A 16,354-nucleotide genomic window follows, 5' to 3' on the forward strand; every position below is an offset into this window, starting at 1 on the left:
GCACTTTTCTGAAGGATTAAAAAAACTTGAAAAGCGATTGACCAAGTGTATAGAGCTCCAAGGAGATTATGTTGAAAAATAAAAAAAAAATTACCCAAAAAATATTGTTTTTATACTTCATTCTAAGGACTTATTGAACTACCCTCGTAAAAAAGAAATTCACTGTCATTTCCCGGTCCAGCGGTCACTTTGAATATACTAATAAATTTATTTATTAAGCTTAATATAAAAAAATAATATAAAGGAATACCCGAAACTCTGAATTATAAATATATATTCTTGATAAATCATGAAAATTTATATTAAAAAATAAAAAGTTTTTCATCAAAAACTTTCAGCTTCAAATGCTTTTAATTTCTAATTGTTTAAATCGTCAAAACTGCACTTTAATTATTTTAAAAACTGTTAAAATCGAACTTGGGCAGATTTTTCTTCTAAAAATTCGTAAAATGCCCGGTTTCCCGATCCGGCGGCTATCCTGTTTTTTATCACAAAATCTTCTAATTTCTCATTTTTTTAACCTTTAAAACTGCATTTTAAAATTCTTTAAATTAAAACATATGTTTAACAATTAAAAATCTGAAATGGAAAATTTTTTAAGTAAAAGATTTTCAAATTAAGCATTCTAAACTGAATGATATAATAATTTATAAGAATCGCAATTTAGGAAATTATTTAAAAATGGTTGACATCAAAGTTGAACAAAATTTTTATTCTAAAAATTTTGTAATATTCCCGGTCAAAAAATAAAATCACTGTCATTTCCCGGTTTAAAAAAAAAAAAAGAGTTGAATAGAGGAATGAGTATAAACTTTGAAATACACACCAATTTAGATTTGTTCGAAGACTCCAACCTCTTAACTTCCAATCTCTTCGTGTTTTCCCATTTGAACAAACTGGGCCTAACATGATCGATGCTGCTACTATCAACAGAATACTCCAACTCCGAGTCAGGACTAGAACTTCTAGTATCCATATCATTCAATAATTCTTGTGTAGCCATAGACTCAATATTTTCCGACATTTCCGAATTTCCCGGCGACTTGTCCCCTTGTGACTCGGATTGCGAGTGAATATGAACACTCGAAAGGCCAATACTTGTATCCATTATATCAGCGGAACCACTTCCTTCCGGAAAATCGGCGGAAATTTCATCCTCCTTCGAATTAGGTGATTTCTCCTCAACCTCTTCAAAATATTCTTTCTCTGTGTCTTCTCTCGTTGCCGATGGCAGATTCACATCTAGATTTTCTTTTCCCTTAACTTTCGCTTCTTCAGTCGAACTATCGTCAGTTATGCTTTTAAATTCGCTGGATTTCGACTCGCTGTCCGTCCCCTCTGACGTGGAAGACGCGGAACTGAAAAATTTGCTTTGAGCAACCACTGTATTGTCGATTACGGTTGGCGTGAACACGTTGAGTCGCGTTCTTCTTCTGGTTCTCGTTAGGAGACTCGGGGAAACACCATCCGCCCCTTTCACAAACGGATTTCTTATTCGTCGACTTATTACGGGAGACTTGGATTTATCCTCTTCGTCTTTGTCTTCGGGTTTCGTTTTTGATGGCGATTTTAATTCAGCAGATTCGATTTTTTTCGGTACAGAACCATATATTGCCAACATATCCTCCTCTTCTTCAAATTCTAGAATGATTTATTCAATTTTTAGCGAAAAAAAAATATATATATACTACTCTAATTCTGGAAAAAAAATCCCTAGCAATTCCGGGTATCATTTTTCATAGTTTTTGAAGTTTCATTCAAATATTTCGCATTTTTTTAAACAATCGACTAGAAATATGTATATAGTTTGACGAGCTTTTTATTAAATTTTGTTTTTCAGTTTACAGGAATTCAATAAATATGTTTAATTTAATATTAACATTAATTTGAAAAGTACTAAAAACATCCATCATAATTTCTTGAATTTGTCTCATAAAGTCCATAAATTTAAATAATTCAATTTTTTATTTTATCTCCTTATACTTAAAATTCCGTGCATTTTTAGGTGAAATTAATGTGGGTACTATATTAAATTTAAACTCCTTCAAATGACTAACTTTTCACGTCAAAATATTGCATTTAAGAAAAGATAGATGAATCTTTAACACCATTTTCAACTAAAAAATTATTTATTTTCCACTGAAAAAAAAAAATGTTTCAACAAGATACTTGAATTCTCAATCAAATAATTTAATTTTCAACTGAAAAAGATCTGTTTTTATCGAAATAGTTGACTTTTGAAATAAAAAAATCTGTTTCTAACCAAACATGAAATAGTTTAGAGTTTCAGATGAACAAAATATATAATTTCCCACCAACAAAACAAATTTTAAGCAAAGTGATGAATTTTCAACTAAAATTCTGAATTTTCAACTAGAATAGATGCATCTTTAACAAAACACTTAATTTTCAGGAAATTAGCTTTATTTTCAAACAAAAAGCATAAAATTTCTTTAAAAATGACGATTTTTCAACAAAATACATCAATTTTCAACGAAATAGTTGATTTTCCAACTAAAAAAGACCAATTTTCAAAAAAAGTGATGAATTTAAACTAAAATTATGAATCTTCAACTGCAGTAATTTAATTTTAAACAGAAAAGGTTTTTTCAACTAAAACGATCAATTATTTACTGAAATAGTTAAATTTTTATCCAAAAAGATAATTTTTAATAAAGACGATTACTTTTTATTAAAAAATATGAATTTTCAAAAAAAAAGATGAAATGTTAAACAAAAATTGAATTTTAAACCAATAACATAAGTTTTCAACAAAAAGATTCAATTTTAACCAAGACGACTGATTTCATCCAAAAACACGACTTTTTAACTAATACAGCTAATTTCTTAACCAAAAATTTAACAGTTAAATTTTTAGTTTAAACAATTAATCTTTAAATGAAAATGATGAAATATTCAACTGGAATAGTTACATTTTCCTTTAAGAAAAATTAATTTTAAGCAAAAAAATCAAATTTTAAAACCAAAGTGTTGAATTTTTAACAAAAGAGCTTAACTTTCATAAATTAGTTTTATTATTAATTAAAAAGGTGAATTTTCAACTAAAATGACTAACATTTAACTGTAATTCTTAAATTTTCAACTATAAGATGAATTTTAGAACATGAACATTGGTTTCAAGCAAAACGACTAATTTTCTATAAAAAATACGCTTTTCAAAACAATACATGAATTTTTAACAGAATATTTAAAATTACAACTAAAAAGATAAATTCTCAACCAAATAGTTTAATTTTTAACTAGAAAAAATTAATTTCCCACGAAAAATTGAATAGTTACATTTTCCGAGAAGAAAATGAATTTTCAGCAAAAATTTTTCAAATAAAAATGATATATTGCTAACTAGAATAATTGAATTTTCATCAAGAAGATTAATTTTCAACCAAGAAGACTAATTTCTCACAAAAACACAAGTTTTTAACTAATAAAGGTCATTTTTCAACAAAAATTAAATATTTAAATTTTTAGTTACAAAAATTAATTTTCAACTAAAAAAAATTAATTTTAAACTAAAATGATGAAATATTCAAATGGAATAGTTACATTTTTCTTTAAAAAAAAAATAATTTTTAGTAAAAAAAAATCAAATTTTATAACCAAAGTGATGAGTTTTTAACAAAGCAGTTTAAAATTACAACTGAAAAGATAAATTCTCAAGGAAATAGTTTAATTTTTAACTTGAAAAAATTAATCTCCCATGAACAATTGAATAGTTACATTTTCAGATAAAAAATAAATTTTCAAACAACCGAAAAAATGCATTTTCAAGAAAAAAAAATTCATTTTTAACTAAAATGATGAAATATTCAACTGAAATAGTTACATTTTTCTTAAAAAAAAATTAGTTTTAAGTAAAAAAATCAAATTTTATAACCGAAGTGACGAATTTTTAACAAAAGAGTTTAACTTTCAGCAAATTAGTTTAATTTTTTACTAAAAAGATGAATTTTCACCTAAAATGACTAAAATTTAACTAGAATTCTAAAATTTTCAACTATAAAGATAAATTTTAGAACAGGAACATTAATTTTCAAACAAAAACACTAATTTTCTAAAAAAAAAATTAAAAAAAAAGACATGAATTTTGAACGAAATATTAAAAATTGCAACTAAAAAGATAAATTCTCAACGAAATAGTTTAATTTTTAACTTGAAAAAATTAATTTTCCACAAAAAATTAAATAGTTACATTTTTAGATAAGAAAATGAATTTTCAACAAAAAAGACAAATTTTCATCTAAAAAAGATCAAATTTTAAACAAAACTTGAATATCTTCAGTTAAAAAAATAATGTTCAACCAAAGGGATTCATTTTCATATAAAAATTATGAATTTGTAACTAGAATAATTGAATTTTCAAGAAGAAGATTAATTTCCAACAAAGAAGACTAATTTTTCACAAAAATACGAGTTTTCAACTGATAAAGATAATTTTTCAACCAAAATTAAATATTAAAATTTTTAGTTTTTGAAAAAAAAGTGATGAATTTTCAACTGGAATAGATGAATTTTAAACCAAAAAGATGAATTTTTAACAAATGAGCTTAACTTTCGGCTCAAAAGTTCTATTTTCAACTAAAAAAATGAATTTTCAACTAAAATTATGAATATTTAACTGGTATACTTGAATTTTCAACCAAAAAGATGAATTTTAAAATAAAAGATCAATTTCTACTAAAAAGGACTAATTTTCAACAAAATACATGAATTTTAAACTAAAAAGATAAACTGTAAAATGAAAATTGAATAGTTAAATTTCTAGATACAAAATTCCATGTTTAATCAAAGAGATGAATTTTCAAATAAAATAATGAATCTTTCACAACAAAAATTGAATTTTCAACCAAGAATATTCATTTCTACAGAAAAAGACGAATTTTCAACTAAAAAAAATGTAACCAAAAATTTAACAGTTAAATTTTTAGTTTAAAAAATTCATGTTCAACCAAAGAGATAAATTTTCAATTCAAGTTGTGAATATTCAACCAACAAAAATCCATTTTTATCAAAAGATTTTAATCTTTTAAAAGATTTTTTAATTCTCGTGCACAATATTTAATAAGTTAGTTTAATTTTCATCTAAAAAAAAGATCGATATTCTACAAAAAAATAGAACATTTAAATTTATAGTTAAAGAAATTAATTTGTGACCCAAAAAAAAACGAATTCTTAACAAAATAGATAAATTTCCAACAAAATACATGAATTTTATACCAAATTGTTCTATTTTAAAATCAAAAAGACAAATTTTCTACAAAATATTTAATTTTCAATCCAACCGTTTAATTTTCTACCAAATTCTTCAATTTTTCAGTCAAAAAGACACATTTTCTACATTTGATATCAAATCGTCGAACTTTGAAACAAAAAATATTAAAATCTAGCTAATAAAAGTTGCATTTTTAACCAAGTAGTTGAATTTTAAAACAAAACAAAGAACAATTATTTAATAATCAGTCCTATTTTGAACAAAAAATTGTATTTTCAAAGAAAAAAAATGATTCTTCCACCATTAATGATGAATGTTCCACAAAGAATATTAACTTTAAACACAAGAAGACGAATTTTCAACAAAATACGTGAATTTTAAACTAAAAATGGTACACAAAATTAATTTACAACAACAAAATTACCAACATAATAAAATTCTCCACTAAACAAATGCATTTTCAAACCAAGAAGTCGAATTTTCTAAAAAAGAGTAAATTTTCTATCACATAATTTAATTCTCTACTAAACTGTTGATATTTTAAACAAAAAATACGAATTTTCTACAAAAGAGTATATTGTCCATGACATAGTTTAATTTTGTATCAAATTGTTGATTTTTCAAGTAAAATAATAATTTCAATTTTATTTAAAAAAGATTGGAAAAAATAAAAAATGATTCATACCTTCGAAATTTCGTTTCCTTGTAGTCGTCTTTTGTATAATTGTTGTTTTTAACGTCATCACCTGACCTGATGTATTTGGAAATACAGGGGTAGAGCTCTTCGTTTTGGGGGCAGTACTTTTTTCTTTCGTAAAACTTTGCGACCAAATGCTAGGATGTTTTACGATTTCTTTATCTGTCCAAGAATTCGTTCGAAGAGGGCGTTTCTGAAAACATTTTTAAAAAATTGCAAAGATTTCTGATTTGGTACCAGGAATTTTGAAAAAGAATCATAATTCTTTGTTGGATTATCAGATAATTTTTGGTCATTAAAATTACCATGTTAATCGGTAACAGAAATTTTGTAAAAGAATTATAATGCTGACTTGGAACCGGGATTTTTTTTTAATTCCCTGCTTCTAAATGATAATTAAAATTATATTCCGAAATTCCTATTCCATTTCAAAAATGATCTTTTCCTGCTCAAATAATAATTCTTCAAGAAAATTCCTTGTCCTTAAGTATAAATTATACTTCTTTACGAAAATTTCCTATTCCAAGTCATAATTATATCTATTGATAAAATTTTCTATTATAATTCAGGAATATAGTAATTCCATTTTTCTAGAATTTGGAAGAGAGAAATTTTAAATTCTGGCAAATTTTTATTTGCAAAAAGAATTTTAAATTCAAATAAATTATGATTTGCAACCAGGAATTTTCCATTTCTGACGTATTCTGACATGGAACAGGGATTGTTTTTGTAAATTCCCTTTTTATAAATCCGAATTAAAATTATTTAAAAAATTTACATTCCATGTAAAAATTAATTTTCAACCAAAAAAGAGCAAATGTGTAAGAAAATAGTTAAATTTTCAAACACAGAGATGAACTTTATAACTTAAATGATGAATCTTTAACTGTAATAAATTAATTCTCAGTTCCAAAATACATTTTCACTAAAAACAAAGATTTTTCCAAACAAAAAATATGAACATTTTGAAACAGAGATAAATTTTCAAACTAAAACGATGAATCTTCGACTGAAATAGGCTTATTTTCCATTTAAAAACAAATTTTCAACCAAAAAACTATGATTTTTAAAAAAAAAGTTCTGAATTTTTTAATAAAGTAATGAATCTTAAACCAAAAAATAACTTTTCTCAAAATTCTTGAATTTTCTACCAAAAAATTAATTTTTAACCAAAAGAGATGAATTCCCAAGTAAAAATATAATAGCTGATATTGCAAAAAAGATATTTTAATTTTAAATAAAAAACATTTGAGTTTAAACCAAAAAAGAATGATTTTTCAGAAAGCAGTAGACTTTTAACAAGTAGGATACTTTTGAACAAATTTGTTTGATTTTCAAAAAAGTAGATTAACTTTCAATCAAATAGTTGAATTTTCAACAAAAAAAAGACTTTTTTAACCAAAAAGAATTATTTTCTACCGAAAAGGATTGATTTTCCACAAAATACATGAACTTTCAACCAAATAGTTAACTTTTCAATTAAAAAATATACATTTTCAACAAAAAATTTAACAAAGATCTTCACTTTCGACCCAACACTTGAATTTTTGACTAAAGCAGTTTCATTTTCATACAAAATTATTAAATCTTGTACCACGATTTTCAACAAAATACATGAATTTTAAACCATGCAGGTTAATTTTTAAACAAAAAATACAAAATTTTAAGCAAAATTTTAGTTTTTTAACTAAGAATGATTAATTTTCAACCAAAAAAATGGTATTTTAAACCAAGACGATTAATTTTCTACTGATAAAGGATAATTTTAAACAAAATAGAATTATTTTTAATCAAAAAGTCGAATTTTCAACTGAACAAGAAGTACTGATTCAATAATGGAATAGATAAACTTTCAGTTGAAGAAATTAAGTATAAACAAAAAAAGAATTTTTAACCAAAAAGATTGATTTTCAAGCAATAAAATTAATTTTCTATACATTTTTATCAACCAAATCATATAGATTTACAATAAAATGGAATAGTTGTATTTAGAGTAAAAAAATTGATTAAAATTTTTTTTTCAAAGATATGGTTAACTTTTTCACCAAAATAGTTTGACTGAAAAAGATAATTTTACAACTAAAAAGTGAATAGTTCATTTTTCAGTTTAAAAAGTTAGTTTTTAGTATATAATAAAAATAATTCTCAACAATACAGTTAAATTTTATACAGATTGATGCTTCACCAAATAGTTGCATTTTCAAACAAAAGCTGGGTTTTTAACTAAAAGGATTATTTTTCTATGAAAAAAAAAAACGAATTTTCACCAAAATACATTAATTTTCAACTAAGTCAAATCTTGCAGGTTAGTCACTATTTAAAAAAATTTTGTCTCCCGGCTTTCCCCCGGTTTAAAGAACTTTGCGAAAACCCAAAATTTTTTCAGAACTATAATTAATTTTGGAACTCGATAAGTACCCTAAAACTTTTTTTCGAGAAATCTATGAACTTTGAATCATATAAATAATTTTTAAATCCCTTAGTAATCCAATTTTGAAATATTATTTTTTAAACATTTTTGAAACAATAATAATTTCTGAGTTGAAGCGCTAAAAATTTACAAATTTTATTTTGAATTGAAGAATCATAATATTGAATGTTTGCAGATTAAAATTTCGAAAATAGTACAATCACAAAGTTAAAAAATGAATATTTTAAGATTTGAATTTTTGAAATTGGATTATTTAAAATTCAAAGGAATTGAAATTGTATTATTTATAATTAAAAGCGCTCAAAATTATATAATTAAAAATTAGAAACTTTTAAATTCTGGAAAAAACTTTCAAAACAAATAGTAATTTTAAATGCGAAACAATAAAAATCAATTGAAAGGCTTAAAAATTAATCATTTGAAAATTTGAATTATACTTTCGAAAATTCATCCAATTCAATTTTAATTTCAAAATTAATACCTATGAAAGAGAAAAATGAAACACTTTGCGTCCAACATGAAAATTCAGAACTCTAATATTGTAACCCTTTAAAATTACTGGAATTGTTAAATTACTGATGTATCAATTTCAGATAGTTTAAATTTGTCCCTTTTTTTACTCTGAAATCAATTTTTAATTTTTTTAACTTCAAAATTTCCTTTAGAATTATTATTCATTCTGGAAAATTTTCCAATTAAATATTTTTTAATTTGATATGATTTATTTAATTCCAATTTTCCAATTTTAATTCCAATTAAAAATTTTGATGTCAAAATAGATTTTCAAACATTTTGATTATAGAAGAAAATTCTGGTGATGAATATATAAAATAATAGAATAATATACGCAGAATATAATTTTTATTTCAAAATCGAAGTTTCTAAAATAATCAAAAATGGTAAAGAATCATACATTTTCTAAATATTTTTTTCCAGGGGTCTTTTAGGACTTTTATTTTCAATTGAAAAATCATGAAATTAAATTATTTAAGATTAAAATTTCATAAATAGTACAATCACAACATTAAAAATGGAATACTTTAAGATTAAAAATTTGCAATATTGGATCATTTAAAATTTAGAGGAAATGGAATTGTATTATTTATTATTAAACGTGTTCAGCATTCAATAATTAAAGATTCAAAACTTTTAAATTTAAATCATTTGAATTATTCTAAAAAAAAACATTTTGAAATAAAAAGTAATTTTAAATGGGAAACGTTAAAAATGAAAAAAAAGTCTACTCCCGAAATTGAAACTTAAACGAATGCGAATTTCATTTCAAATTAAAAAAAAAATGTTAGTCGCCAAAAATTGTGATACTAAAACTTTTTTATACTCAAACCCTTTAAAATTTCAATTATTTGAAGTGAATTTAAATCACTCTTAAATTATTAATTTTTAAATTGCTAATAATACTTTCAACAAATTAACCAATTCAATTTTAATTGCAAAAAACTGCAAAAATATTATTATTCATTCTAGAAATTTTCGAATATAAACCATTTTTCAATTTGAAATGACTTGTTTTGTTTGAATCTCCAACTAAAAATCTGGCAATTTTTTTATCTTACATTGAAAATTAAAAATGAAGATAAAGAATATAAAACAATATTATTGCTATGATATGATTCAATTTTTTGAAATTGTACAATTGTATGCTTTTCAATTCAAAATTGCTTTATATTTACATCTACAATGATTAAATTCAAAACTATCAAGGCTTTTAATATGAAATTTTGAAATATGTGCTAGCAAAATGGTCCTAAAATTTTGAATGTTTGAATCTGAAACAACAATATTGTGAATTTTAATAGTCACAACCGCGAAAAATTAATCCGCAAATCAATTTAAGAAAAAACTTTAGTTTCAATTCAACAATATTCCTTTTAATAGTTTTTAGAAAATTCAATTATGTATTACTAATTTTAGCAATTAAATATTTTATGGAATTTCTGTTTTGAAAAATTGATTACGCCCAAACTACGAGCTGAAGATTTTTGAAAAAAAGTACAGCTATAACTCTAAATAAATGAACTTCATAAAAAAAACGATGGAAAAAAGTTTATAATTTTCTTATAAACAAATGCAATTTTTACTCAGTGCTCCATCTCAAATTCAATTTTTTTATGAGGTATGTAGTAAATATAATTAACAACATGAAAATGCACAACGTTGAAAATTAGGTTTTTGTTCACTTACCGTTGAGATTACAAAACCGTTCTTGCATTTTCTTGTTGCTAATTATATTTACTACACAGTTATATAACAAATAATTCTATTTGAGATGGAACACTGAGTAAAAATTTCAATTGTTTATTAAAAAATCATTAAAAAAGTACTTAAATAAACTTTTTTCTATAATTTTCTATTTGTTTATGAAGTTAATTTATTTTGAGTTATGTCTGTATTTTTTTTTTATTTTTTCAGCTCGTACTTTGGGCGAAATTGATTTTTCAAACAAATTTCCATAAAATATTTAATTGGCAAAATAAGTAACAAACAATTGAATCTATGAGAATCTCAGAATTTATTTTAATGAATAGAAAATTGCATTTTTTTCATTAACTTTTCGGTTGAAAATTCAACTCTTTTTTTTTGAAAGTTTGTCTTTTTATTTTAAAGTTTACCTGCTTAACAGAAATTAAATCTTTTTTTGATGAAAATGCAACTGTTTGGTTATAAATTAAGCTACACGTAGAAAATTTACATTTTGTTTAAAATTGATATTTTTGTGTTGAAAAATGAACTGAAATAATTTCTTGATGAAAGTTCAACTTATAAAAAAAATTTGTTTTTTATAAAATATTCACCTGTTTTAATACAAAATTGGTCTTTCTTGGATAAAAATGCAATTTTTTTTTTGACCGAGAATTTTACAAAATTGCAGAAGAAAAATCTGTCCATGTTCAATTTTAACAGTTTTTAAATAATTAGTGGAATTGTTTTTTTTTCAATTATGCTATTATTGAGCTTGCAATGCGTAATTCAAAATTTTTTTAATTAAAAAATTTTCCATTCAAAATTTTTATTTCTAAGCTTACATTTTTAATTTAAAGAATTTCGAAATGCTTTCTTAAAGACTTGAACAAATAAAAAATAAAAGCCTTTGGTGTTAAAATTTTCGATAGGAAACATTTTTATTTAATAAATAAAGAATTTTTTTTAATTTATCTGTACTTTAAGTAATAAAAAGTGAACAAAAACGATTTGACAAAACGATTTTAAACCAGTTCAAAATTTAATAATTTGCAGATTTTAACGTTAAAACATAAACGGTTTCAATTTGAAAGTCTTAGTCATTAAACAAATGTGAACGTGTGAAATATATTATTAATTAAAGGATTTTATTAAATTCAAAATATTGTTTCAGTCTAAAATATTCAATTTTTAACCCACTCAATTTGAAATTTTTAATTAAAAAAAAAGATTAATTATTGAATATTTAGCAATGTTTGAATTTTTATTTAAGACAAGTAAAGTGAAACCAAATATTGAAAAGTAAAGAATCTTTAACTGAATTGTTTGACACAGAATACCTGAAATCGTTAAAATTTCGAAGAGTCTTTAAACTTTGAACGTTACAATTTTAATTCTTGTATTTGAAAAATGCTTAATTTGTGAGTGGAAATTTTAAATTTTGATGTAAAATTTACAAATGAAGATTTGTAGAAAAAATTTGAGTAATTTTGAGAGATATTTAGGAGTTTAAAAAGATTAAAAATTATCATGCAAATTTTAGAAAGTTTTCTTAAAATCTTCTAGAATCTTTTTTGAAAATTTTGTTTAAATCTTTGAAAAACTTTTTAAATATTCTCTTAAAATAATTTTTCAAAATGAAAAGTTATTTTTAATTTTCCTAGAAATCTTAAGAAAATGTTTTTCTTTTGAAGCCTTTCACAATTCTTGAAAAAATCTAATTTTTTGTTTAAAATCTGTTTAATAGTTTGAATCTTTTCAAAACTTCTACATATATCTTAAAATAACTCAAATTTCACCTACAAATAATAAATGTTCAATTTGCAATTGTTGTTTAAATTGTCATCAAAATTGTAAAGAAATTTTCAACAAGGTTTTGAAATAAAATTTTGAAGCTTTCCAATGATGTTTAAACTATTTAAAAAGGAAATAATTGAATTTTTAATTTAAGAAGTGTTCAGTTTAAATTTTTTTCCAATTTTTCAATATTTTATGTTTCTATCTTAAAATTCCTTAAAAATATATGATTTTTTAATTTAAAGCATTGAAAATGATAACGTGGATTTATATTTTCTTATATTGAAAAATGTTCTTTCCTTCAATTTTGTACGCTTAAACTATTGAGCATTTGAATACAACATTTTTTAATTAGAAAGTTTTCAATTTCAATTTTAAAATTTCAAAATGTAATATTTCCACTTTGAGTGCTATCATTTGCAGCTCAGTTTTTATTACCTCAAGTGGAAAATTTTGAATCTTTATTATTCCATTTTTAAAATTTCATTAACCGTGAAAAATGTTTGCGAACCGATAAAAAAAACGGGAAATAACCGGGAATTTATTTCATCGATTAAAACGGCCACCCTGAACTTTCCAATTTTTTAAGATTGATAATTTCTAGTTAAAAATACACATTTTTTAGTTTTAAATTTCCTTTTTTTGCGTAAAAATGCATCAGTTTCGTGTAAAATTAATTTTTGATTGAACAGTCATATTTTTTGTTTAAAAATTGAATTTTTATAAAGAAAATTTGTCTTCTGGTTCGAAGGTTCAATAATTTAGATAAACTTTTATTTATTTTTTGAGTAAAAAATCTTTATTTGTTGGAAATTCGTCTATTTAGTTTTAAAATTCTTTTATTTTGATGTATAAATTTCATTCTTTTTTTTATTAAAATATAAACTATAACATTTTTTCGTTGGTAATTTGTCTTTTTAGGTCGAATATTTAGCTATTATGTTAAAAATTCAATTATTTTGTTGAAAATTCCAGTATTTTGTTAAAGAGTTATCTTTTAGAGTAGAAAAAACTTTTTTTTTTTTGTTTGAAATAAATTAATACATTTGAGCTAGAAAATAATGTATATTCAACCGCTGATATAACCTGAACAATAAAAATATTGTTAAAAATAATAAATTCTTAAATTCTTTCAAATTCTCCTAAATTCTGTTATATTATCACACGTTTGCGTATTTTTCTTTAATCTAGGACACATGCTGACTTTGTAAAGCTCTTCGCCTGGGCTGATTGTTAGAAAGATTTTTCAGCGACTCTCAAATCCCGAAAGTCATTTGACTGAATGGTATAATATTAATAATAAAATTTTAAATCAGAAATAAAGTCTCTTACCGGTCGATTGTCAGGATCGAAGTCATGAAGCTTTTTCAGCGAAAATGGATCGTAATTTCCAAGAGCTAGCTGCCAGGCCAAATCCTCATCTAGTTCAACACCGGCGTGTCGTAATTGCTCGTCCGTAACGTGTGGAGGTGGTGAATAAAGTCGTACTTGTTTTCTTTTTATCGGACAGTAGACAAGTTGGTGTTTAAATGTTACAAATGCCCGTAGAAATGAATCTCTGTACTCTTTTGTCACTACTAAAGATTTCATGTTGAGATATGAGGCTATTCGCGTAAGAGACTGAAAAATTTATCAGTTAGATATTAATAAAAAAGACTTTTCATCGCAATTTTCTCAAAGAAAATAGGTTTATTTTTGTTGTTTATATCAGAAATCACAGCCCAAAATGATTTCAAAACAGGAGGAATAGGGTGCCCTTTCACGAAAATAGAGGAATAATGTTTTAAAATACAATTAATGTGGGTACCATAATAATAATAAAATATCAAGCTTTAAATTCCTAAGGTTGATAGTCGATGTATATTGCATTATCAATAAAATAGATGAATTTTAAAAAGATTTTCTACTACAGATTTAAATTTTCAAGCTAAAACGTCGCATATTTTAGAAAACTGACTTTGTAACCAGAAAAGAAGAATTTTCAATAAAAAAAAATCATTTTTAACAAAGAAATTATACTTTTATCTAAATAGCTGAATTTAAACAAATTAATTTTTAAACAAATAGTTCAACTTTCAGGCAAAAGAAACAATTTTTCAACAAATTAGTTGAATTTTTAACCAAATAGTATAATTTTCAACAAAATGTACGTTTTTCAAACCAAATAATTACATTTTAAAAGAAGAAATATTATAATGCCAAAGACAGTTAAGACGAATTTTCAACAAAATAGTTGAATCCTCAACTAAAACAGATTTATTCTTAGTTAAAAATTGAATTTTTAATGCAAATGAAATTTCTGCTAAAGAGATCAGTCTTAAACAACAAAAAAATTATTTTTTAAGAAAAGAGTTCAACTTTTAATCAAACAGTTGTATTTTCAGTCAAAAATATTTTTATTTTAAATAAAAAATAGTTCAATTCAATCAAGAACGACTTTTCAACCAAATAGTTCAACTCTATGCAAAAGAGACGATTTTTTTAAATAGTTGAGATTTTAACCAAATAGTAGAATTTTCAAGCGAACAAAAAGAATTTTTTTTTAGAAGACATTTAAATTTTTAATAAAAAAAGTTCCTCTTCAACCAAGATGAGTTTTCTACAAAAACAAAAAAATGAAATTCATTTAAAATTAAAAACAGTCGAATTCATTCAAAAATAAATTAATAGATAAATTTTCAGTTTGAAAAATTAATTTTCAAGCGAAATCCCGATTTTTAACAAAAAGTTAAATTTTCAAACAAAGAGATGAATCTTTATTAAAAAAATGAATTTCTAACAAATTAATTCAACTTTCATCCAAGTAGTTGAATTTCCAAATTAACAAAACATATATCAGCGAAAAATGTATTAGTAGAATATTCAACAAAAAAATATAAGATCTAAATGAAAAATATAATAGTTGATATTTTTTAAACAAACAAGATTTTAATTTTATATAAAAGAATTTGAATTCTCAGCCATGAATTTTATGAATTAATTTTAAACAAATTTAACTTTCAAAGAAGCAGTAGAATTTTGTTCAAAAGAGATGACTTTTCAACAAAAAACTGTATTAATTCAATTTTCAAAAAAGAAGACGAATTCTGAACAAAAAATGTATCAGTTGAATTTTTAGCCAAAAAAATTATAATTTTAAATAAAAAACAGTTCAATTTAACCAAAAATAACCAATTTTTAAAATAAAATTGTTGAACTTTCAAGCAAACAACAAAAAAATATAATTTTATACAAGCAATTGAATTTAAAAAAAAAATGCATTTTCAATTAAGAAATCTGATTTCTACTAAAATATTCACAGAAATGATGACTTTTTAGCCAAATATTTGAATTATAAATCAAATGAATTCAAAGAAAAATAACCAATTTTTGAATCGAATTTTTCAACTTTCAAGAATACAAAAAAAATTTAATTTTGCAGAAACAATTGAATTTTCAAACAAAAAAAATGCATTTTCAATTAAGAAATATGATTTCTACTAAAATATTCCCAGAAATGATGACTTTTTAGTAAAATAGTTGAATTATAAATAAAATGTTTAATTTTCAACCAAAGTAAATGAATATTCAACGACAACAAAAAACTAATTTTCGACAAAATAATTACATTTTTAACCAAAAAGATCAATCTTTAACCAGAAAAATTCACATTTAACAAATTTATTCAACTTTCAACCAATTAGTTGAATTTTCAATCAATTTAAAACGCTGTAAATTTCTAATATTTGAAGCAAAAAGATTTAATTTTCAACAAAATAGGCGAATAGAAGAGTTTTCAACTAAAGAAATGAACTTATAATAGTTATATAATAATTTATATCTCAACCCGAAAATATCCCTATTAAAAAAAAACAAAGAAAAAACAGTGAAATTCAATCAAAAGCTGCGAATTTCAAAAGGCAGTTGAATTTTCCACAAAAAAGTTCTTTTTCGGCCAAAAAGATGCATTTTCAATCAAGGAAGATCATTTTTTAACAAAATATTACCAAAAATTACGAAT

At 23.2% G+C, this 16,354-nt stretch overlaps 1 protein-coding gene across 1 annotated transcript in view; it reads right to left on the bottom strand.

Moving 5' to 3' along the window:
* Positions 1-16,354, bottom strand: part of LOC117171899 (exonuclease 1) — a 40,167-nt gene that overhangs the window by 7,831 nt on the left and 15,982 nt on the right. The window contains exons 5-7 of the mRNA XM_033359548.1: positions 13,687-13,974; positions 5,916-6,120; positions 827-1,641 (exon numbers count right to left, since the gene is read on the bottom strand). Coding sequence (XP_033215439.1) covers positions 827-1,641; positions 5,916-6,120; positions 13,687-13,974 — 1,308 coding nt within the window. The remainder of the gene's footprint in view (positions 1-826; positions 1,642-5,915; positions 6,121-13,686; positions 13,975-16,354) is intronic.

This window comes from Belonocnema kinseyi, chromosome 4, assembly GCF_010883055.1.
Source record: "Belonocnema kinseyi isolate 2016_QV_RU_SX_M_011 chromosome 4, B_treatae_v1, whole genome shotgun sequence".
Taxonomy (NCBI): domain Eukaryota; kingdom Metazoa; phylum Arthropoda; class Insecta; order Hymenoptera; family Cynipidae; genus Belonocnema; species Belonocnema kinseyi.